Source organism: Pelodiscus sinensis, chromosome 19 (genome assembly GCF_052426305.1).
Source record: "Pelodiscus sinensis isolate ZL-2025 chromosome 19, ASM5242630v1, whole genome shotgun sequence".
Classification (NCBI taxonomy): domain Eukaryota; kingdom Metazoa; phylum Chordata; order Testudines; family Trionychidae; genus Pelodiscus; species Pelodiscus sinensis.
Genome location: NC_143070.1, coordinates 32,843,807 through 32,868,120, shown reverse-complemented (window position 1 = coordinate 32,868,120; position 24,314 = coordinate 32,843,807). Strand labels below are relative to the sequence as shown.

Sequence of the window (24,314 nt, the reverse complement as noted above, 5' to 3'; positions counted from 1 at the left end):
CCCCCTCTCCTCCTGCCCCCCACTTCACCCCCCAGCGCCCCCTGCCTTACAGCCCCCCCTCTCCTCCTGCCCCCCCACTTCACCCCCCAGCACCCCCGCCTTACAGCCCCCTCTCCTCCTGCCCCCCAACTTCACCCCCCAGCGCCCCCCGCCCTACAGCCCCCCGCCCCCCCTCTCCTCCTGCCCCCCAACTTCACCCCCCAGCACCCCCACCTTACAGCCCCCCCTCTCCTCCTGGCAGGCGGGGGCTGGGAACCTACGGCCCGCGGGCCGGACACGGCCCTTTGCCTGCCTGGATCTGGGCCCTGACGCTCTGGGATCCCTCCAATACTGGGGAGCCTGCCCTGGCTTTCTAGGCACCCCTGCCACTCCCTGGGGAATGTGGGGAGGTGGGGGCCACCTCACTGAGGGGGGGTCAAAATATTTTCCCCTTCTCACTTGGATTCCTGTGTGCAGCCCTTGTCCCAACTCCTCTCCCTCCCCCCCTCACCTTCACCCACACACATGCTCACTCCCCGGGCTTCATTTGCGGAGGGAAGAGGATGCCTGAAATTGCCGGGGAGGCAAAAATTTGTGCTGCAGGGCCAAGAGAGGGGACAGGCAGCAGGGTTAAGAACGGGCCCTGCCAGGAAATAAAAAATAGCCCAGTGGGAGCGGGGGAGACATTAGCAGTGTTAGCAAAAATACAGAAGAGGGGACAGAAGATTTCCCCCTTCTGCCAGGGTGGGGAGTGTCAGGACCCACTTCCCAGGGCTGTGTGGGTGGCCAGTGCCCAGAGAAGGCGCCTTTTCCCTACCTGAGGGTGAGATCTACCCAAGGAGGTGAGATTCAGTGGCTGGGAGCTGCCTGGGAGAGCTGTTGTTTTCCCTCCTGCCCAGCATTCTAGTGAGGGAGCAGACATCCCAGCTAAAGGGCCAGGGCTGGATTTAAGCCCAGCTGCAGGGTCCTGGCTTGTTCTTAAAAATGGGTAAATTGTCCTGTAATTTCTGTCTCCCTCCCCGTCGGCACTGATGGGTCCAGCTGCTGCCAGATCCCTGCTCCCCAGCCGGCCACTCCACAGCAGGAAGCGGGGAGTCCAGTGGCTGCTCCCCCAGCTGGTCCATCCCTGCAACTTCTGCTGGGTGTACTGACTTAGAGGCTGTGTCTACACTGGGCCACTTATTCCGGAAAAGTAGCCGCTTTTCCGGAATAAGCTGCGAGCTGTCTACACTGGCCCCTTGAATTTCCGGAAAAGCACTGACGATCTACTGTAAGAAATCAGCTGTTTTTCCGGAAAAACTATGCTCCTCCCGCTCGGGCAAAAGTCCTTTTTCCGGAAAACTGTTCCGGAAAAGGGCCAATGTAGACAGCCCAGTAGTCTTTTCCGCAAAAAAGCCCCGATCGTGAAAATGACGATCGGGGCTTTTTTCTGGAAAAGCGCGTCTACATTGGCCACGGACGCTTTTCCGGAAAAGCATCCTGCCAATGTAGATGCTCTTTTTCCGGAAATACTTATAACGGAAAACTGTCCCGTTTTAAGCATTTCCAGAAAACGGTGCCAGTGTAGACATAGCCAGAATGTTTCCTCCTCTCACTTGCCCTCTGCTTACACTACATTGGTGACTGCACTAGCCAGTAGCATAGAGAGGGTTTATTGCTTCTCCAGGATACAGCACAGCATAGATGTGCTGTGGTTACAGGGGTCGGCCAGGATGCCTCTAACCCCTTGGAAGAGCCTTGTTATCTGCCCAGGCTGGGCCGAGGCCTCTGGGCCAGTGCACATGTGAGTGAGTCAGTGGGAATATCACATCACCACGCAGGGGGACACTGGGATACAGAGCAGACAGCCCCTCCTCTATGTCACAGCGACCGCTTCTCATATGGACCCATGGGGAGGAGACCCTTGAACAATTCTGCTGGGTGTGAACAATTGCGCATGTGCGTGCGTGTGTGCATGCACGCATGCACACACACACACACACACCCTCATCAACTTCAGCTTGGGCCCATCCACATGAGCTACATGAACACCAGCCTGTACCAGATACCTACTGACCCCTCTTCTTACCTGCATGCCTCCCGCTTCCATCCAGGACACACCATGGCTGTGTCTACACTGGGCCACTTATTCCAGAAAATCAGCTGCTTTTCCGGAATAAGCTGCGAGCTGTCTACACTGGCCCTTGAATTTCCGGAAAAGCAACGACACTCTACTGTACAAAATCAGCCGCTATTCCGGAAAAGCCACGCTGCTTCCGCTCGGGCATAAGTCCTTATTCCGGAACACTGTTCCGGAAAAGGGCAAGTGTAGACAGCCCATTAGTCTTTTCCGGAAAAAAGCCCCGATCGCGAAAATGACGATTGGGGCTCTTTTCCGGAAAAGCGCGTCTACATTGGCCGCAAATGCTTTTCCGGAAAAAGGGCTTTTCCGGAAAAGCAGCCTGCCAATGTAGACGCTCTTTTTCCGGAAATACTTATAATGAAAACTATTCTGTTTTAAGCATTTCTGGAAATTCATGCCAGTGTAGACACAGCCCAAATGATCTATTATTTGCACCCCGGCCCTAAGATCCAAGCGGCTCTGCTCCCATCCCGCAGACAGGCACACCCACCGGGTCTTTATCGACCACTCTTAACACTGAAATACCCCTCTGGGGACTGGAGGAAACAGCCTGGTAGAGCCAGACGAGCACCCAGAGTTCACCTGTCCCAAGACAGGTCCAGGAAAGAAAATAACAGAACCCCACTGGCCATCCCCTCCAGCCTCAGCTCAAACCCCTTCTTGCAGCACCACCCAGTCTCCCTAGGCCTAGGTCAGGAGCCATGTTGTCTGAGTGAGAGCAGTGACTTCCTATTCTATAAGGGTGTGTCTAGACTACATGGCTCTGTTGACAGAGCCACGTAGATTAGGGTCATAGGCAAAGGGAAATGAAGCAGCGATTTAAATAATTGCCTCTTCATTTAATTTAAATGGCTGCCATGCTGAGCCAACAAACAGCTGATCAGCTGTTTGTCGGCTCAGTGCGCTAGTCTGGACGCTCCCCTGTCGACATCAAAGGTGTTTGTTGACCTCCCCGGTATGCCTCGTGGGATGAGGTTTACTGTGGAGGTCGACAAATGCCTTTGATGTCGACGGGGGAGCATCTAGACTCCAGATGTACCCAGCTCTCTCACATGGTCAGTCTGAGTCACTCCTGGACCTTCTACAGCATAAGTTCCCAGCTGGGCCTAACAGAGCATTTGGTGCTGATGGATTTAGACAGCTGCTGTCCAATGGAGCCTGGCATATCTTGGGGTCCTTTGCCAAACATCTCCCACTTCCTTCTCAAAAGGGCAGCGCACCTAGATCCGCATATGGCTGGGTCAGTACCGCTCCCTGCCAGCCAATTTGCTCCCTTGGCTGTGCCTCTGGCCAGTTTTTCCGGAAAAGGACTTTTGCCCGAACGGGAGCAGCATAGTTTTTCCTGAAAAACAATGACGATTTTACATTAGATCCTCAGTGCTTTTCCGGAAAAGCAAGCGGCCAGTGAAGACAGCTGGCAAGTTATTCCGGAAAAGCGGCTGTTTTTCTGGAATAAGTGGCCAGTGTAGACACAGCCCTCCCGTACAGCCAGTTCTCCCCTGCTTCTCCTCCCAGTCTCCCTTGGCCAGCCCCACTGCCCACGTCCAGCCGTGCTTCCAGCAGCTGCTTCTCCCCTACTCCTCCTCCTAATCTCCCCCTCCTCCCCTAGCTACGCATCTGCCAGGAGCCAGAAGATCCAGCTGCAGACTCTGTCTAGGCCAGCCAAGGGTTTGGGGGACCCGGCGCCACACAGGCACTCTGGGAGCCAGGAACACCCCAGCAACCACGCTGAGGCCCGGTATTTTTTTCCCGCAGCCTGGTACCGCGGCCCATAGTTTGGGAAACACTGCTATAGACTACACACATTCCCTGCCCCCCCCCCCCCCCCAACACACACATTTGCCAGTACGTTTTTTAGCAGGCTGGCCAGCAATCTGGCTCAGTTCTGGCTTGAAACAGGTGTGGGACCTACCCCTGCTGCATCTCTGCGTTTAAAGTCTATTAGGAGGCGGGTGAGCAGGCAGCCCAGTTCAGTTCTACCTCGTACCGGGTCTGGGACTCAGACCTCCCCTAGACAGGGACTGCTGCCACCCTGCAATACTGCCTCTTTATCAGAGGTAGCAGCACAGGGTGACGGGCAGCTGGTCCATGAGGGGAGCTGTTTTTTAAACTGGCTCCCCTTGTGGTCCATGTCCCGTCTGACACCCTGCACTGCTACCTCTGATACGGAGGCAGCAGCAAGAGGCAGGGGGCTCCTCAGGAGTGAGGCTGGAGCACACTGGCTGCCTCTACCCCGCCCCCCCCCCCCCCCCACACACACCCGGAATTATAGAATAGTTGAGTGACCAATAAGAATTCTTGAGGTTACTTGACTATTCAATTAACCGATATTTAACATCCCTAGCCAGCTTTGCCAGATGCCCAAGCATGTGAGAGAGGTGTGTGTGTGTGGGGGGGGGTATCCCCGTGTGACGGCACGTTGGGGGTCTCCCGTCTCCTGCACCCCCGAAATGGCACAAACAGACTCCACCAGCCAGTAGAATAGAGGTGGTTTATTGCTTCTCCAGTATACAGCACAGCACAGATGTCATCAGGTTACAGGGCAGGCCTAGGATGCCTCAGCCCCCCTCGATATGGGGCAGGGGTCTCGGCTTCTAAACCCCCCAGCCTGTTGCTGAGGCTGCGTCCTCCATCCTCCCAGACAGAAACTAACTCACTCTCCTCCAGCCCTGCCCCCCCAGCCAGGGCAGCATCCACCTTCCTTTGTTCCTCTCCATGGGGGGTGGCTGGACAGACCGGTTGAGAGATCCCTTTGCATAATGACCCATCCCTGTCCTTCTGGGCTGTGGTACCGGCGGCAACCAGTGGAGTTACCACAGACCCATAGAAACCAGCAAGTTCCCCCCCCACTACATCACACCCCCCCTCACCCTTTTGAACCCTAAAGCCTTAAAGATAAGAAGGCTCCAGCTACAAAGTTATGATGCTTAACAGGGATTTGATGTTAATTTGAACCTTTGTGCTGCTCAGTTCTGATGGATTTCCGCTGAGCTCACTTGGATATGATTTGTTTTACTAGGTGTCCAGTATCCAACATAGGGAAATACGGTCACCCTCAGCCTGGTGCTTTTTCACGTTGCTGGCTACTTGGGTAGATTTTGCTTCCTGAATGTTCAAGCCAGGCGGGTAAATGGGAAAGCTCTGAGATATGTTTGATACGGATATTACCAGGGCTCGCCGAGCCGTGCTGTCCGGCGTTCTGCGCATGCGAAGATCGCCCAAACCCGGCTCTTCTGGGTTGTAATCTACTCACCACGGGCGAGTAGATTACATAGATCGTCGAGCCCTGGATATTACCATATCCGAGGTAAAAGCCAAACTTGAACAGCTTAATGGGAGTAAATCGGGGGGCCCAGATAATCTTCATCCAAGAATATTAAAGGAACTGGCACATGAAATTGCAAGTCCGTTAGCAAAAAATTTTAATGAATCTCTAAACTCAGGGGTTGTACCATTTGACTGGAGAATTGCTAATATAGTTCCGATTTTTAAGAAAGGGGGGAAAAAAGCGACCCGGGTAATTATAGGCCTGTTAGTTTGACATCTGTAGTATGTAAGATCTTGGAAAAAATGTTGAAGGAGAAAATAGTTAGGGACATTGAGGTTAATGGCAATTGGGACAAATTACAACATGGTTTTACAAAAGGTAAATCGTGACAAGTCAACCTGATCTCCTTTTTTGAGAAAGTAACAGATTTTTTAGATAAAGGAAATGTAGTGGATCTAATCGACCTTGATCTTAGTAACGCATTTGATACAGTACCACGTGGGGAATTATTGGTTAAATTGGAAAAGATGGGGATCATTATGAAAATTGAGAGGTGGATTAGCAACTGGTTAAAGGGGAGACTACAGCGGGTCATACTGAAAGATGAACTGTCAGGTTGGATGAAGGTTACTAGCGGAGTTCCTCAGGGATCAGTTTTGGGGCCAATTTTATTTAATCTTTTTATTACTGACCTTGGCACCAAACGTGGGAGTGTCCTGATAAAATCTGCGGATGACACAAAGTTGGGAGGTATTGCCAATTCAGAAAAGGATCGGGATATCATACAGGAAGATCTGGATGACCTTGTAAATCGGAGTGATAGCAATAGGATGAAATTTAATAGTGAGAAGTGTAAGGTTATGCATTTAGGGATTAATAACAAGAATTCTAGTTATAAGCTGGGGACATATCAATCAGTTGGAAGTAACAGAGGAGGAGAAGGACCTCGGAGTCCTGGTTGATTATAGGATGACTATGAGTCGCCATTGTAACATGGCTGTGAAAAAGGCTAATACGGTCTTGGGATGCATTAGGCGAGGTATTTCCAGTAGGGATAAGGAGGTGTTAGTGCCGTTATATAAGGCATTGGTGAGACCTCATTTGGGATACTGTGTGAAGTTCTGGTCTCCCATGTTTAAGAAGGATGAATTCAAACTGGAACAGGTACAGAGAAGGGCCACTAGGATGATCCGAGGAATGGAAAACCTCTCTTATGAAAGGAGACTCAAGGAACTTGGCTTGTTTACCTTAACCAAAAGAAGGCTGAGGGAAGATATGATTGTTCTCTTTAAATATATTAGAGGGATAAATACCAGGGAGGGAGAGGAATTATTTAAGCTCAATACCAATGTGGACACAAGGACAAATGGATATAAGCTGGCTGGTAGGAAGTTTAGACTTGAAATTAGATGAAGGTTTCTAACCATTAGGAGTGAAGTTCTGGAACAACCTTTCAAGGGAAGTAGTGGGGGCAAAAGACCTATCTGGCTTCAAGATTAAGCTAGATGGGTTTATGAAGGGGATGGTTTGATGAGATAACATGATCTTGGTAACTAATTGACCTTTCACTATCAGTGGTAAATAGGCCAATGGAGGGATCATAGAATCATAGAATAATAGGACTGGAAGGGACCTTGAGAGGTCATCGAGTCCAGCCCCCCGCCCTCAAGGCAGGACCAAGCTCCGTCTACACCATCCCTGACAGATGTCTATCTAACCTGTTCTTAAATATCTCCAGAGAGGGAGATTCCACCACCTCCCTTGGCAATTTATTCCAATATTTGACCACCCTGACAGTTAGGAATTTTTTCCTAATGTCCAATCTAAACCTCCCCTGCTGCACTTTAAGCCCATTACTCCTTGTCCTGTCCTCAGAAACCAAGAGGAACAAATTTTCTCCTTCCTCCTTGTGACACCCTTTTAGATATTTGAAAACCGCTCTCATGTCCCCCCTTAATCTTCTTTTTTCCAAACTAAACAAGCCCAGTTCATGAAGCCTGGCTTCATAGGTCATGTTCTCTAAACCTTTAATCATTCTTGTCGCTCTTCTCTGTACCCTTTCCAATTTCTCCACATCTTTCTTGAAATGTGGCGCCCAGAACTGGACACAGTATTCCAGCTGAGGCCTAACTAGTGCAGAGTAGAGCGGCAGAATGACTTCACGAGTTTTGCTTACAACACACCTGTTGATACAACCTAGAATCATATTTGCTTTTTTTGCAACAGCATCACACTGTTGACTCATATTCAACTTGTGGTCCACTATGACCCCTAGATCCCTTTCCGCCATGCTCCTTCCTAGACAGTCGCTTCCCATCTTGTATGTATGGAACTGATTGTTCCTTCCTAAGTGGAGCACTCTGCATTTCTCCTTATTAAACCTCATCCTGTTTACCTCTGACCATTTCTCTAACTTGCTAAGGTCATTTTGAATTATGTCCCTATCCTCCAAAGAAGTTGCAACCCCACCCAGTTTGGTATCATCTGCAAACTTAATAAGAGTACTCTCTATCCCAATATCTACATCATTGATGAAGATATTGAATAGTACGGGTCCCAAAACAGACCCTTGAGGAACTCCACTTGTTATCCCTTTCCAGCAGGATTTAGAACCGTTAACAACAACTCTCTGACTACGGTTATCCAGCCAATTATGCACCCACCTTATCGTGGCCCTATCTAAGTTATATTTGCCTAGTTTATCAATAAGAATATCATGCGAGACCGTATCAAATGCCTTACTAAAGTCTAGGTATATGACATCCACCGCTTCTCCCTTATCCACAAGGCTCGTTATCTTTTCAAAGAAAGCTATCAGATTAGTTTGGCATGACTTGTTCTTCACAAACCCATGCTGGCTATTCCCTATCACTTTATTACTTTCCAAGTGTTTGCATACGATTTCCTTAATTACCTGCTCCATTATCTTCCCTGGGACAGACGTTAAACTGACCGGTCTATAATTTCCTGGGTTGTTCTTATTCCCCTTTTTATAGATGGGCACAATATTTGCCCTTTTCCAGTCTTCTGGAATCTCCCGTCTGCCATGATTTTTCAAAGATCATAGCTAAAGGCTCAGATACCTCCTCTATCAGCTCCTTGAGTATCCTGGGATGCATTTCATCAGGACCTGGTGACTTGCTGACATCTAACTTTCCTAAGTGATTTTTAACTTGTTCTTTGTGTATCCTATCTTCTAAACTTACTCTCTCTCTGCTTGTATTCACTACGTTAGGCACACCTCCAGACTTCTCGGTGAAGACCGAAACAAAGAAGTCATTGAGCATCTCCGCCATTTCCAAGTTCCCTGTTACTGCTTCTCCCTCCTCGCTAAGCAGTGGGCCTACCCTGTCCTTGGTCTTCCTCTTGCTTTTAATGTATTTATAAAAGGTCTTCTTGTTTCCCTTTATGCCTGTAGCTAGTTTGATCTCATTTTGTGCCTTTGCCTTTCTAATCTTGCCCCTGCATTCCCGTGTTGCTTGCCTATATTCCTCCTTTGTTAGTTGTCCTAGTTTCCATTTTTTATATGACTCCTTTTTTATTTTGAGATCATGCAAGATCTCCTTGTTAAGCCAAGCTGGTCTTTTGCCATATTTTCTATCTTTCCTACACAGCGGAATTGTTTGCTTTTGGGCCCTTAACAACGTCCCTTTGAAATACTTCCAACTCTCCTCAGTTGTTTTTCCCTTCAGTCTTGCTTCCCATGGGACCTTACCTACAAGTTCTCTGAGCTTATCAAAATCTGCCTTCCTGAAATCCATAACCTCAATTGTGGTGGTCTCCCTTCTACCTTTCCTTAAGATCATGAACTCTATTATTTCGTGATCACTGTCCCCTATACTGTCTTCCACTTTCAAGTTCTCAACTAGTTCCTCCCTATTTGTTAAAACCAAATCCAGAACAGCTTCTCCTCTGGTAGCTTTTTCAACCTTCTGAAACAGAAAGTTGTCTCCAATGCAGTCCAGAAACTTATTGGATAGCCTGTGCCTCGCTGTGTTAGTTTCCCAACATATGTCTGGATAGTTGAAGTCCCCCATCACCACCAAATCTTGGGCTTTGGATAGTTTTGTTAATTGTTTAAAAAAGGCCTCATCCACCTCTTCCACCTGGCTAGGTGGCCTGTAGTAGACTCCTAGCATGATATCACCCTCGTTTTTTACCCCTTTTAGCTTAACCCAGAGACTCTCTACACAGCTATCTCCTACGTTCATCTCCACTTCAGTCCAAGTGTGTACATTTTTAATATACAAGGCAACCCCTCCTCCCTTTTTTCCCTGTCTGTCCTTCCTGAGCAAGCCGTACCCTTCCATACCAATATTCCAATCATGCGTCCCATCCCACCAGGTTTCTGTAATACCAATGATATCATAGTTGTATTTATTGGTTAGCAATTCCAGTTCTTCCTGCTTATTACCCATACTTCTCGCATTTGTATATAGGCATCTAAGATACTGATTTGATCTTGCCTCCCTGTTGTGCCCTGACCCTCCTTTCTCCTTGCCATTATAGGCCGTAGTCCCCCCCATTTCCAACCCATCTCCCAGTCCCGCACATTCAGCACTTACCTGTGGGCTTTGCTCACCTGCCCCCGACAAACCTAGTTTAAAGCCCTCCTCACAAGGTTAGCCAGTCTGTGTCCAAACAAGGCCTTCCCACTCCTGGAAAGGTGAACTCCATCTCCGCCAAGCAGTCCTTCCTGGAAGAGCACCCCGTGATCAAGGAAGCCGAATCCCTCCTGGCGACACCATCGTCGCAGCCAGGCATTCACCTCCAGGATGCACCTCTCTCTGCCCGGGCCCCTACCTTTGACAGGAAGGATAGAAGAGAATACCACCTGCGCTCCAAACTCCCTCACCCGTACTCCCAAAGCCCTGTAGTCACACTTGATCCGCTCAGTGTCACACCTGGCAGTATCATTTGTGCCCACGTGGATGAGTAGCATGGGGTAGTAGTCAGAGGGCCGGATAATCCTCGACAATGCCTCCGTAACATCTCGGATACGGGCCCCTGGCAGACAGCATACCTCTCGAGATGAGCTGTCAGGGCGACAGATGGGTGCCTCCGTTCCCCTCAGAAGAGAGTCTCCAACCACCACTACTCTACGTTTCCTCCTCGCAGTGGTGGCAGGAGACTGCTCAACCTTGGTGGTGCAAGGCCTGGTCTCCTCCACTGTGGGGGGTGACTCCTTGTCTCCTGCTGAAAGTAAAGAGTAACGGTTATGTAACAACACAGTGGGAGGGTTAGGAGCAGGGGTGGAACACTGCCTGCTGCCGGAAGTAACCAGCTGCCAGTGCTCACCCTGCACCACTGCCTCCTCCATAAGTGGCTGGTCAACAGTCCCACATCCTAGGACAGTGACCTCCGTGGACTCCACAGGAATACTGTCCAGGAATTCCTCATGGCTTCGAATGCTCCTCAGCCTGGCCACCTCCTCCTGTAGCTCTCCCACCTGCTGCCTGAGAGATTCTACCAGCAGGCACCTTTCACAACGGTTGTCTCCCCCAGCCTGGAGATCACTCAGTGGGAATTGCAAGCCACAAATACAGCAAGACCACACCAGGACCTGGGTAGAGGCATCCATGCTCAGGTTCTCTGTCTGGATACAGGCACAGGTGGAGGAGACAGGAGAAGTACTGGCACAAGCGCTTCGGGTCTTCATCACCATCAGTCACTCCCTCTTCAACTCCCCTGTCTGCAGTCCCCTGTCCGCTTCGCTCCCCTGGTCGCACTGCTCTGGCTTTTTAAAGCCTGCTTGCCTAGGTCAGGCCTGCCCCCTTCTGAGTCACACAGGGGAAGGCTGAGCCTGAGGCTAATCAGAGGCAATCAAGGGAACAATGGCAGGCTCTCAGTCCCAACTGCCACAGAAGCTGAAACTGAAACTGCTAGCACTCCCTGGAATCAGACTCAATTCACACTTCAAACTGTAAAATTCAAACAGTCAGGCACACACACACACACTCACACCACAGCTTGTACTCTCACCGGGTAGCCTCTTCGGCGGATGATAGGAGTTACTATAGAAAACTTTTCCTGGGTGTCTGGCTGGTGAGTCTTGCCCACATGCTCAGGATTTAGCTGATCGCCATATTTGGGGTCGGGAAGGAATTTTCCTCCAGGGTAGATTGGCAGAGGCCTTGGAGGTTTTTCACCTTCCTCTCTAGCATGGGGCACAGATCACAGCTGGAGGATTCTCTGCATCTTGGGGTCTTCAAACTATTTGAAGGCTTCACTATCTGAGATACAGGCAGTCCCCGGGTTACGTACAAGATAGGGACTGTAGGTTTGTTCTTAAGTTGAATCTGTATGTAAGTCGGAACTGGTGTCCAGATTCAGCCGCTGCTGAAACTAATCAGTTTCAACAGTGGCTGAATCTGGACGCCAGTTCTGACTTACATACAGATTCAACTTAAGAACCCCAGGCATCCCCAAGTCAGCTGCTGCTGAAACTGATCAGCGGCTGATTCCAGGAAGCCCGGGGCAGGGGCTTCCTGTAGTCAGCCACTGGTCATTTTCAGCAGCTGCTGACTTGGGGACACCTGGGGCAGAGCAGCTGGGGTGCTGCTGGGTTGGTCCAGTGGCGCCCAGAGCGGCGCTACGGGACCAACTGGCAGCGCCCCAGCTGCTGTACCACAGGCATCCGGAGCAAAGCCGCGGAGCACGGGGGCAGCGGGACAGCCCAGACGCGCCGTGGCTATCCTGCTGCCCTCGGGCTCCGCGGCTTTGCTCTGCTCTGCTCCCCGTCCCCCTGGTCTGCAGACCAGGGGGAGGGGGAGCAGAGCAGAGCAAAGTGGCGGAACACGCGGCCAGCTGACAGCCCAGACGCGTCTGGGCTGTCAGCTGGCCGCGTGTTCCGCCGCTTTGCTCTGCTCTGCTCTGCTCCCCCTCCCCCTGGTCTGCAGACCAGGGGGACGGGGAGCAGAGCAGAGCAAAGCCGCGGAGCACGTGGCTAGCTGACAGCCCAGATGCGTCTGGGCTGTCCGCTGCCCGTGTGTTCCTCCGCTTTGCTTCCTCTCCCTGGTCTGCTGGAGACCAGGGAGAGGAAGGGCCTCATTTGTAACTGTGGATCCGACGTAAGTCGGATCCGCGTGACTCAGGGACTGCCTGTATAGGTGAGAGGATTATTCCAGGAGTGGATGGGTGAGATTCTGTGGCCTGCATTGTGCAGGGGGTCAGACTAGTCCTTTCTGACCTTAATGGTCCCTTCTGACCTTAAAGTCTATGAGTCTATGAAAATAACTTTGTACTTGCAAACTCATTACAAGGACTTGACAAATAGGCTAAACTGCTCGCCCGTGGCGAGTAGATTATAGCGCGGTACAGCCGCGCTGCACGGTCTGCACATGTGCAGCGTGCGCTTCCGTGCGGCTGGCAAGCAGGGCCCGCCGCCGCTTGGCGAGCCCTGCTTATTACCAAAATCTGTATTTCTGTAAGTAATTCCCTGTCCTGCAACCACTGATATACCCACCTTGCTTTTCTATTACTCTATTGTGTATTCAAATATTTGGCATTTTACTTGTATATTTTTACTTCTAATCACATATTTTGGTATCACAGTTTCTCTGTGTGCTACATCTATTATTAGAATACATTCCAGTGGGACTCTTCACTCTTACAGTCCTACTGCTCCAGGTTTTTAAAATCAATTCCCTTTGGTTTTTTTTGTTGCAAGGGTCAGAGTAGAGATGTAAAGGACTAGTCAGGTAGTCACCTACCTGAGCAGCATATGATTATCGGGTAGTTGAGTCACTATGAAACTAGTCGCTTCTCTCCCACCTTGCTGCCAGAATGGGGGTGTGAAAAGGATTAAAGCCCCTTCTGAAATGTCTCCAATTGCCCTTCTCCCCCTGCCAGGCTACAGAACATCCATGCCTGTCTCCAGCTCAGCCCCTGGCCTGCAGAGCCAGGGACAGGAAATGGCCGTGGTGGAGCTGGTGAGCTTCGAGGAGGTGGCTGTGTACTTCTCTGAGGAGGAATGGGCACTGCTGGACCCGGGCCAGAGAGCCCTCTACAGGGATGTGATGCAGGAGAATTACGAGGCTGTGAGCTGGCTGGGTAAGGATTCCTGTCCTTTTGGATAACAACATATGGGTGGGCTCTGGAGCAGTTGAGTTGGGTTTGGTTCAGGGTCCCTCATAGTCTGCACTCTGAATGTGAGGAGTATCTGCCCCATTAATCCTGGCTCCCGTGTGAGAGACTGTCCCTTGTACATGTGTCAAGGCTAAATCCCCACTCTGGCATGATGAATGCAGAAGTGGGGGCACGCAAAAGTGCCCCAAAATCTCATCTTTCCAGGCTTTGGTAGAAAACTTTCCCCAAAATTCTAAAACCCTAGATTTTGGGGATAAAAATCCGCTGCCATTACCAAGGAATGCTAAGAAAACCAGGGAAGAGTTCACTTGGGAAATCTCAGCCCTAAAGTAAAACCAGGACACAAAAATGAACCAATGCCAGGTTAATAAAAAAGGAAACATTTTTATTATCACCACAATACTTCTGTTATAAGCATAATGACTAGATGGAAAAGTCACCAATTAATATACTCAGTGTGGGGGACCCCCATAGACAAAAAGCTTAGGGTATGTCTACACTACAGCGCTAATTCAAACTAACTTAGCTTAGCTCAGTGTGGACATGCTAGTTCGAATTAGCAAAACGAATTAGTTAATTCAAACTAAGCTAATTTGAATTAGTGCATCCAGACTTAAAAACTAGTTCGAATTAGCGTTTTGCTAATTCGAACTAGCATGTCCACACTGAGCGGACCCTGAACCGAGGTTAAGGATGGCCGGAAGCAGTGCCGGCAGGGCATCAGCTTAGGACTTAGAGCATGGAGCTGCTGTCTCAGGCTAGCCGAGGGCTGTGCTTAAAGGGACCTGACTCCCACCCCGGACAGACAGTTCTCAGGGGTTCCCCGCTTGCAAAGCAGTCCTGGCTTGGAGTGCCCTGAGTGCCCACACTCGGCACATCACAGCACTCGGCCATCAGCCTGGCTGCACTTGCCACAGGCTGCTATGCGGGGGGGTCAATCGGGGGGCTGTAGGAGAGCTTCCACCCCGAGGAGCCTGCAGAGCCACCCCAGTCCTCCCCATCGGGGGCTCGTACCCCATTCCTCCCTCACCTCCTTCAACTTACCCCTCCCTAGCCCCCCTTCCTGATGTACAAAATAAAGGACACGTGTGTTCAAAAATAGAAACTCTCTTTATTGAACAGAACTCGAGGAGATTGGAAAAGGAGGTGGGAGAGGGGAAGAGAGAGGGTGGGAGAGGGGAGGGCAACTAAAATGATCAGGGGTTTGGAACAGGTCCCATATGAAGAGAGGCTAAAGAGACTGGGACTTTTCAGCTTAGAAAAGAGGAGACTGAGGGGGGATAAAAGCATGAGTGGTGTGGAGAGGGTGCATAAAGAAAAGTTTTTCATTAGTTCCCATAATAGAAGGACTAGAGAACACCAAATGAAATGACTGGGTAGCAGGCTTCAAACTAATAACAGAAAGTTCTTCTTCACAAAGCAAAGAGTCAACCTGTGGAACTCCTTGCTGCAGGAGGCTGTGAAGGCTAGAACTAGAACAGAGTTTAAAGAGAAGTTAGATAAATTCATGGAGGTTGGGTCCATGGAGTGCTATTCTCCAGGGAGTAGAAATGGTGTCCCTGGCCTCTGTTTGTGGAAGGCTGGAGATGGATGGCACGAGACAAATGGCTTGGTCACTGTCTTCGGTCCATCCCCTCGGGGGTAGCTGGTGTTGGCCGCTGTCGGCAGACAGGCTACTGGGCTAGATGGACCTTTGGTCTGACCCAGTATGGCCGTTCTAAGATCAGGGCTCAGGGTTGGGGGTCTCACTGGACCACCCTGATTTTCATGCAAACCTGCTCCTGGGTGGCCAGGCTGGCAGCTATCCTGCCCTAGATGGCCACTTTCCTGTGCCTAGTGCGGAGGTTGTGGATGAGGTCCATGATCTCCACACTAGACCAGGCGGGTGCCCGCCTCTTGCGGATCTGGGCAGGCTCCCAGGAGCCACCAGCCTGGTCCCGGGAAGAGGCGGAGGGCTGGATGGCAGCGGGTGGCTGGCTCGTGCCGTGCCAGGTGCAGGGTCTGCTGGCTGGGTGCTGGCAGGCTTGCACCTGGCACAGGCACCGTAAGCCAGCCCGTGCCCCTTTAAGGGCTCTGGGGCCGGGAGGGGGGCAGAAGAGTTTCCCTGGTGGTGCCCAGAGTGGCCACCAGGGCAAGCTGGGGAGGACTAGCCTCCCACTAGTTCGGATTAAGTGGCTACACTGCCCTTAATTCGAATTAAGCGCTTCGCTAGTTAGAATTAAGTTCGAACTAGCGGTTTGTATGTGTAGTGCCTATCAAAGTTAATTCGAACTAACGTCTGTTAGTTTGAATTAACTTTGTAGTATAAACATACCCTTAGTTACAAAGGAGAGGAAACCCCATCTTTAAATGCACAGACATCAGAGTCCTATTCCCAAACCATAAAACAATAAAACCTAACGGATTTATCTAAACTTTATCCTACATACAGATAGTGAAGAGTCTTTTCTTGGAGAGAGACATTTTATCCAAGAAAAACTACTCGGGGACAAAAGAGGGAAAACCCCCAAATTCCTTTGTCCCAGTTTGAAATCTCAATCTGCATTTCTGTTGCCTGGCTGCTACCTGGCTAGGTATAGTTAACCCATTAGTCCGCAGGCTGCTGGCCACATGTGCTTTCCCACGTTTTGCCCATGTTGTACCTTGGCCGGAAGTGTCAATGGAAGGGCCCAGGCAGGAACGGCAAGTACCCAGAATGGCACCAAATGGCAGGCCTGACCAGCCACAAGAAGGATGCTGGTAAACCACACAAAGGCTGCTGCTGACAGAGTAGAACAAAGGCTACAGAGAGGGAGCTGAGCTGCAGGAACATCCACAAATGCCAGAGGAGCAGCACAGCGATCTCTACCCTGGCCAGCCACAGGAGCAGCCCGACAGTGCCCTCGCCAGCCGCAGGAGTGGTAGCTATTGTGTGCAGCTGGCAGGCCCCACCCAGGCACAGGCAATCAGGATCAGGACTGTGGAGGTTAGGCTGGGCTTGAAGCAACCCGCCAAGGGTTCATTTTGCTGCTCAGACAACTTCCCCTGCCTCCTTCTGGCCCAAGTGGCGCCTCTGAGCTAAAGAGCAGGGTAAGTCCGACCCCCAGCCAGGAGCTTTGTGGACAGAGTCGTTGGGACTCTAGAGCAGGCGTGGCCAACCCACCGCTCATGAGCCACATGCAGCTCTTCAAAGAAAAAATTGTGCACCCGCACCTCTTAGAGGGCCAGCATGTCTCTCTCTGAAAGAGACACAGCCGGCATCCTGTGCAGCCTTCAAAATGTCTGCCACCTTAAAAGGGCAATGCCAAATGGTGTCCGGGGCGCTTTTTTTTTTTTTTTTTTTGTGCTCACCAACTTTTTTCCTTTGGGTCTTTACACTGTATCCACCACTACTTTGGTTCTTCATCTGTAACGGGTTGGCCACCTGTGCTCTAGAGCTGTGCTGGGTCTTTTCTCTCCAAGTCCTAGTGACCTGCAAGTGGCAGCTGCAATCTGAGCCCTTCCTGGATGCTTCACTGCCATCCCTCTTTGGAGCTCACCTGAGCAGTGTGTTCCTGTCCTGCTCTGGGATGGGACTGGAACGGACCTTGAAGGAGACTTAGGGTACATCTAAGCTGCATCTCTTTATTGAAAAAGGGATGTAAATTAGATGTATTGAAATTGTAAATGAAGCCGGGATTTGAATTTTCCATGCTTCATTTACATAATGGTGGCTGCGGCTTTTTGAAAAAAAGCCGCTTTTCAAAAAACGTGCGGTCAAGACGGGGATCTTTTGACAGAAATGGCCTGTTTTGAAAGATCCTGTAACCCTTAAGGTTACAGGGTTGCAGGATCTTTCAAAATGGGCCATTTCTGTCAGAAGATCCCCATTTTGACGTGTTTTTTGTTTTGTTCTGTTTTTTTTTTTTCCCCCCAAAAGTGGCTTTTTCAGCTGGGCCGTTCCCAAGGCAGGGGGGATGTACCTTTACTGCAGGTGAGTGTGCCCTGGGATCTTGTACCAACCAGAACCTAGTCTCTGCAAGGTGGGGAAAGGAGTCTCTCTGAGGCTGCGTCCACACTGCAGAGTTTTTGTCCCAAAACAGCTGTTTTTGCCGAAAAACTTTCCAAGTGTCCACACTACAAGTGCATCCTTGGGCAAGAAAAAGTACAGTAGATATTCAGGAGACAGGGCTTTTTGCGCAAGAGTTATTCCCCTTTTTATGAGGAATAAGCCTTTTTGTGAAAGAGCTCTTGTGCAAAAAGGCGTGTGTGGATGGGCAGCAGAGGGCTTTTGCACAAGAATTGGCCTCCTGGTAAAAGCACACATGCTCTGGTAGACAGTCCTGAAAACTCATCACAGCTCTATGGTTCCTGTCTCCTGGCCCCTCTTAAAGGTGCAGGCCCCCTGAAGAAGCCTCATGGCAGGAAGCGGATCCTGACCACCAGCACCTGTCCACGTCTCTCTCTTTGCCACAGCCAACACGAGGCATGTCTGCCCCTGAAATCCCCTGTGGTCCCACTGGCCCTCATCAGGGGCAGCCCAGGGGTCACAGGACCCACCCAAGGGCACCAAGAGGCCCGCACCCACCTGGTCTGGCCCAGAGGTCCCCGCTTTTGGAGCTCTGGGGACAGGAGGAGGCCCTGCAAGATCCTCAGGCTAGGAGGAGAAATGCCGAGACCTTTGAATAGGTCCAGAGTAAGGTAAAAGAACTGCAGCTGGTGTAGGTTCATGCCAGCGAGTGCTCAGGGGCAGGACCCCGCTTCTCCCTGAGGATGGCGGGCTGCAGGTGGGTGTCCTATCATCAGAGAACAGGGGTGAGCCAGGCACATAGCTCCAAAAGGTGACCTTCTGCATGCGGAAGTTCTGGAGCCACTGCTGGTTAGCCCAGCGCTCCATCACTAGGTGGTCCCACCAGTCGGAACTGGTGTCCAGCCTCCAGAGCCACCTCTCCACAGAGGGCTGCAGTTGCCACGTTGTAGCCACCAAATCCAGGGAGAGGGACTTCACATTGAGCTTGCAGTCGTGCAGCTGCAGGAGCAGCATGGCACTGTGCAGCAACTGCTGCACAAACAGCAGCATGGCCTTGTGGGGCCAGGACATGCCCAGGGGCAACTTTGGCTCTATGGCACAAAGTGGAAAAGCTGTGGTATCCAAAGAAGCACAGGGCAACCGGAGCAGTCACTGCTAACACCTCAAGAGGTCTGTAAGCGGGCAGCAGCAGTAGAGAAACGGCTGTCCAGGGAGGTCCCTTTAGGCACATGTCTCTGCAGGGCTCAGGCACCAGCCCTCAGAAGCAATTGGTGATCTTTTGCCCTGCATGAACTGGTTCTGGGTGTCCACTTTTGCACAAGAGCCTCCATGTTGTGTGGACACTCTCTTGCACAATAACTTTTTGTGGAAGATCTCTTCCGCAAACAGGTTCTTGCACAAGAAGCCTGCAATGTAGACATAGCATGAGTGGGTGACTCAGATTCTGGCTCTGGAAGCAGTATTGGCACAGACCTCAATAAACAAGATCAGCACTTGTGTAATTGCTTCCCAACCAGGATTTCCAGCTTCCAAACCTCATGTGATTTCCTGGGTGGAGCGAGGGGAAGAGCTGTGGATCCCAGATCTCCAGGGCTGTGAGGAAGGGGAGATCATCAGTGATGCCCACACAGGTGAGCAATCAGCTAAACTGACTCAGAAACCAATTTCTGTGTCCTGATAGAAGATGTCACTTGTGCATTTTCATCAAGGCTCACTGATGTGTAATCCTGTCTTCACCTCCAGTCTGAGGGTACTGGGTGGGGAAAAGGTTATGGGGAAGGAAGGTGAACTCAGCTCACGATTATTCAATATTTCTAGCCGTTCCTTGGGCAAATTCCCCCTTTTCTACTTCTTCTTTAGAGTTTCCTTTCAGCTCCGCACAGGGAATGACTCCTTTTCGATTCTCTCTCTTTTCCAGCAGTTGATGGGATGCTGAGTGAGATCCGTGAGGACAGTCTTCAGCAGGAAGGACCTGAGCAACTGCCTCCATGTGGGATGTTATTGGAAAGATCTGAAGGGAATCTTTCTCAGAGTCCTGAGGAAGGAGAGGCCTGTGAGAGTCCGTGTACTACACAAAGGTGGCCGGGAAACCGTCCAGGACAGGGACAGAGTAAATCCAGTCACAGAAGCAGAAGGTTGAAAACAAACACAGAAACTGTTCAAGAGAAAATCCCCCATCAACAGTCACCCTTGTCTTATGGTGACTGTGCGACTCTTATTAAACGTGAAAGAGTCCACACAGGAGAAAAACCCTTCAAATGCTCTGATTGTAGGAAAAGTTTCAGTTGGAGCTCAAGTCTTGTTAGACATGAGAGAATCCATACAGGGGAGAAACTCTTCAGCTGCTCTGACTGTGAGAAAAGCTTCAAGGAGAGGTCAAACCTTGTTAAACATGAAAGAACCCACACAGGAGAGAAACCCTTCAGCTGCTCTGACTGTGGGAAAAGCTTCAGGGAGAGGTCAGACCTTGTTAAACATGAAAGAACCCACACAGGAGAGAAACCCTTCAGCTGCTCTGACTGTGGGAAAAGCTTCAGTCGACGCTCAAATCTTCTTATCCATAGAAAAACCCACACAGGAGAGAAACCCTTCAGCTGCTCTGACTGTGGGAAAAGCTTCAGTCGACGCTCAAATCTTCTTATCCATAGAAAAACCCACACAGGAGAGAAACCCTTTAGCTGCTCTGACTGTGGGAAAAGCTTCAGTGTGAGAGTATATCTTGTTAATCATAAGAGAATCCACAGAGAGGAGAAACCATTCAGCTGCTCTGACTGCAGGAAAAGCTTCAGGCTGGGGTCACAGCTTGTTATCCATAGGAGAGTCCATACAGGGGAAAAACCCTTCAGCTGCTCTGACTGTGGGAAAAGCTTCAGTCAGAGCTCACACCTTGTTATCCATAGGAGAGTCCACACAGGGGAGAAACCCTTCAGCTGCTCTGACTGTGGGAAAAGCTTCAGTCGGAACTCAAATCTTGTTAGACATGAGAGAGTCCATTCAGGGGCGAAACCCTTCAGCTGCTCTGAGTGTGGGAAATGCTTCAGTGTGAGAGTGCATCTTGTTAAACATAAGAGAGTCCACACCGGGGAGAAACCCTTCAGCTGCTCTGACTGCAGGAAAAGCTTCAGTCAGAGCTCACAGCTTGTTATCCATAGGAGAGTACACACAGGAAAGAAATCCTTCAGCTGCTCTGAATGTGGGAAAAGTTTCCGTTGGAGCTCAAAACTTCTTATCCATAGGAATACCCACACAGGAGAGAAACCTTTCAGCTGCTCTGACTGTGGGAAACACTTCAGTCAGAGCTCAAGTCTTGTTAGACATGAGAGAGTCCATTCAGGGGAGAGACCCTTCAGCTGCTATGACTGTGGGAAAAGCTTCAAGGAGAGGTCAGACCTTGTTAAACATGAAAGAACCCACACAGGGGAGAAACCCTTCATTTGTTCTGACTGTGGGAAAAGCTTCAGTCGGAGCTCAAATCTTCTTATCCATAGAAAAACCCACACAGGGGAAAAACCCTTCAGCTGCTCTAACTGTGGGAAAAGCTTCAGTCGGAGCTCAGGTCTTGTTAGACATGAAAGAACCCACACGGGGGAGAAACCCTTCAGCTGTTCTGAGTGTGGGAAATGCTTCAGGCTGGGGTCACACCTTGTTATCCATAAGAGAGTCCACACAGGGGAGAAATCCTTCATCTGCTCTGACTGTGGGAAAAGCTTCAGTCGGGGTTCAAATCTTGTTAGACATCAGAAAGTCCACACAGGGGAGAAACCCAAGAACAGAGGTGAGCAAAAACCTCTCAGCAAACAGAATCCAAGCTGCCTAGGGTTTTGATCCTGCCCAGAGGCAGGGCCAGACCCTGCCCCTAACAGCCATGTGCTACAGGTGAAGTAGCTCAGCTCTGCCCCTCCTCCTGCTGTGTAGCTCCTGGAGAGGAGGCAGCACTGGGGCTGAGGCTCCACCACTCTACCTGGAGCCAGCCCCAGAGCCTGGAGGCACCACTGCCACTGCCTTGTCATGAATCACAAAGGCTACGTCTACACTGGCATGATTTTCCGGAAATGCTTTTAACGGAAAAGTTTTCTGTTAAAAGCATTTTCGGAAAAGCACGTCTAGATTGACAGGACGCTTTTCCACAAAAGCACTTTTTGCAGAAAAGCGTCCGTGGACAATCTATACGTGCTTTTCCACAAAAAAGCCCCAGTTGTCATTTTCGCGATCACGGCTTTTTTGCGGAAAACAAATCTCTGCTGTCTACACTGGCCCTTTTGCACAAAAGTTTTTCAGAAAAAGACTTTTGCCCGAACAGGAGCAGCATAGTATTTCCACAAAAGCACTGATCATCTTACATGAGATCGTCAGTGCTTTTGCGGAAATTCAAGCAGCCAGTGTAGACAGCTGGCAAGTTTTTCCGGAAAAGTGACTGGCCAGTCTAGACACTGCCAAATAGTGTGAATGATTGATGTGAGTGAATTAACAGTAAATAAGCTGAAGAGAGGCTATGTTTTTGTCCGAGTCAGTTGATGGCAGCCACTGTGGAGTATAGACTTATTTATTACTTTGAGAAAGACGACTGTGTGCGCTGAGAAAGCAGAACTGCACAGAAGGAGGCAACATTTCCAGATAAGAGAAGTCAATGAGGGAGGAACTTAACCAAAGACATTCCATCGCTTATTGTTCATGGTTAGGCAAGCAGAATTGGGTGATGTAAACAGTGTTCCAAGATCAGCTGTGAACACACCCACAGGAGGTGCAATCAACGGATATCACCTCACTTGAACTGTCTGTCTCCGAGGGGATATATACCACTCTGTTTTGCCACGTTATTTGGAGTCCATCGATTCAGCATTGTGGAGTGACATGCATGTCGGCGGTGCTTTTTTTGTGATGGTATTGCCTGGTACGCCATACTGGCACCTCCAGACGCAGTAACAGCACCTCCAGTCAGAGCTCAACAACTTTTCCCTTGGAGTACTGGCACCTTATTTTTTTTTTTAAACAAAAAAACAATTGCTGCATATCAGACTTTTGCCTCAAATTAACCAAGATTACCTGGGGTTTGGCCAAACCCAGAGGGTAAATGCTATGTGAGAATGTGCTTGTGAGAGTGTGTATCAAAATCAGGTTAAGAATTAGACTAACTACTAAATCTGAACATTGAATTTAAATGGTTTGCAATAAAGTTTGGTAAAGGCATATTTTGTCTGCTGTAGCTTCATTGTTCCATGCCAGACTGATCATCTGAGCAACAGTGCCCCCTTGTGATAGCACCTCTGGCCTCCAGGGCTAGGTCATTGCTGCAGCAGCAGAATTTCATGCCTCCATGGCTACCTCATGTCCATGGCAGCAGAATCTCGTGCCTTGGGGCTGCGTGGCCATGACAGCGGTACCTTCAGGGCTGGCCCTGAGCTACATGCCTGTGGCAGTGATGCCTCTAGCCTCCAGGGCTGACCCGCAGGTGCATAGCTGTGGCTGTGGTGCCTTTGGCCTCCGGGGCCAGCCCTGGACTGTGTGGCTGCTGCTGCAGCAGAGCCTCCCTCTGGGATGGCAGGGACAGTGTGGCTGGAGATGTTGCTGCAAGCCAGGTAATGTTCCTCCTCATCCCCAGACCCCCCATCCCCAACACCCAGCATCCCCAGTTTGCTCTGATACTCTCCCTTGTTCTTGCACCATCTCTCCCGGCCACATGCGGCACCCTCCTTTGTTCCTTCTCCCTCCACCTAGCCAGGCACCTGACTCCAAGCCTGCTTCTGCACCCCAGCTCCCTCCCAGATCCTGCACCTCATTCCTGTCCTACTTACTGGCAGCCCTGCCTCACACACTGTATCCCTCCCTCCTTTTTGTCCCTACCCCAGAGCCTATGGAGGTCCATAAAATCTAACTCCAGAAAAGTAAATCTGGTCTATGAGCAGCCCTGAACCTCAGTTCCCTCCCCTTCCCTTTCTCTCACCATGAGTCTGGGGCTCCAGAGGACTGAGGTGCCTTAGTTGGGACCACATCTGTGAGCGTTGGGATATCTTGAAGGAGTTTTTTTTGTTTCTCACTTGTGTGGTCCCTGACTGATTTTTCTGTGGGTCAATGACTCCCAACCCAAAAATGGTTTTTCACCCCTACCTTAAATAAAGAAAACATTGAAACCTTTTGTGTTGGGCATAATGTTTTACTTTGTTTAAAATGAAGTTTGACAAAGTAACATGGGAAAATCAAAATGTTTGATCTGTTTTATAATGTAAGTTAAACTGATCTCCCCAGCTGCAGCACTAGCAAAATGGCTCAGGTGAGTAACAGTGAGGCTACGTCTACACTGGCCCCAAATTCCGGAAAAGTCATGCAAAGCAGGTAAGTCAGAATAGGGAAATCCGCGGGGGATTTAAATAAACATGTCCGCCGCTTTTTTTCCGGCTTTTCCCCAAGCCGGAAAAAAAGCGGCGGACATGTTTATTTAAATCCGCGGGGGATATTTAAATCCCCCGCGGATTTCCCTATTCTGACTTACTTGCTTTGCATGACTTTTCCGGAATTTGGGGCCAGTGTAGACGTAGCCTGAGTGTCCGTTAGCAACTGGTAGTCCAAAGGTTTGCATTGATCCAGGGTATAGAATCATAGAATAATAGGACTGGAAGGGACCTCGAGAGGTCATTGAGTCCAGCCCCCCGCCCTCAAGGCAGGACCAAGCTCCGTCTACACCATCCCTGACAGATGTCTATCTAACCTGTTCTTAAATATCTCCAGAAAGGGAGATTCCACCACCTCCCTTGGCAATTTATTCCAATATTTGACCACCCTGACAGTTAGGAATTTTTTCCTAATGTCCAATCTAAACCTCCCCTGCTGCACTTTAAGCCCATTACTCCTTGTCCTGTCCTCAGAAACCAAGA

At 50.1% G+C, this 24,314-nt stretch overlaps 1 protein-coding gene across 6 annotated transcripts in view; it reads left to right on the top strand.

The window, feature by feature from the left end:
• The window catches only part of LOC149523085 (uncharacterized), a 175,517-nt gene extending 151,745 nt beyond the window's left edge, over window positions 1-23,772 (top strand). For 3 of the 6 annotated variants that reach the window (XM_089771273.1, XM_089771272.1, XM_089771274.1), the window contains exons 2-4: window positions 13,221-13,421; window positions 18,963-19,076; window positions 19,364-23,772. In XM_089771273.1, the coding sequence (XP_089627399.1) occupies window positions 13,235-13,421; window positions 18,963-19,076; window positions 19,364-21,270 (2,208 nt within the window). In that variant the 5' untranslated portion in view covers window positions 13,221-13,234 and the 3' untranslated portion in view covers window positions 21,271-23,772. The remainder of the gene's footprint in view (window positions 1-13,220; window positions 13,422-18,962; window positions 19,077-19,363) is intronic. The other 3 variants (XM_089771275.1, XM_089771277.1, XM_089771276.1) reach the window with 3 other exon arrangements.
• Window positions 23,773-24,314: the final 542 nt, after the last annotated feature.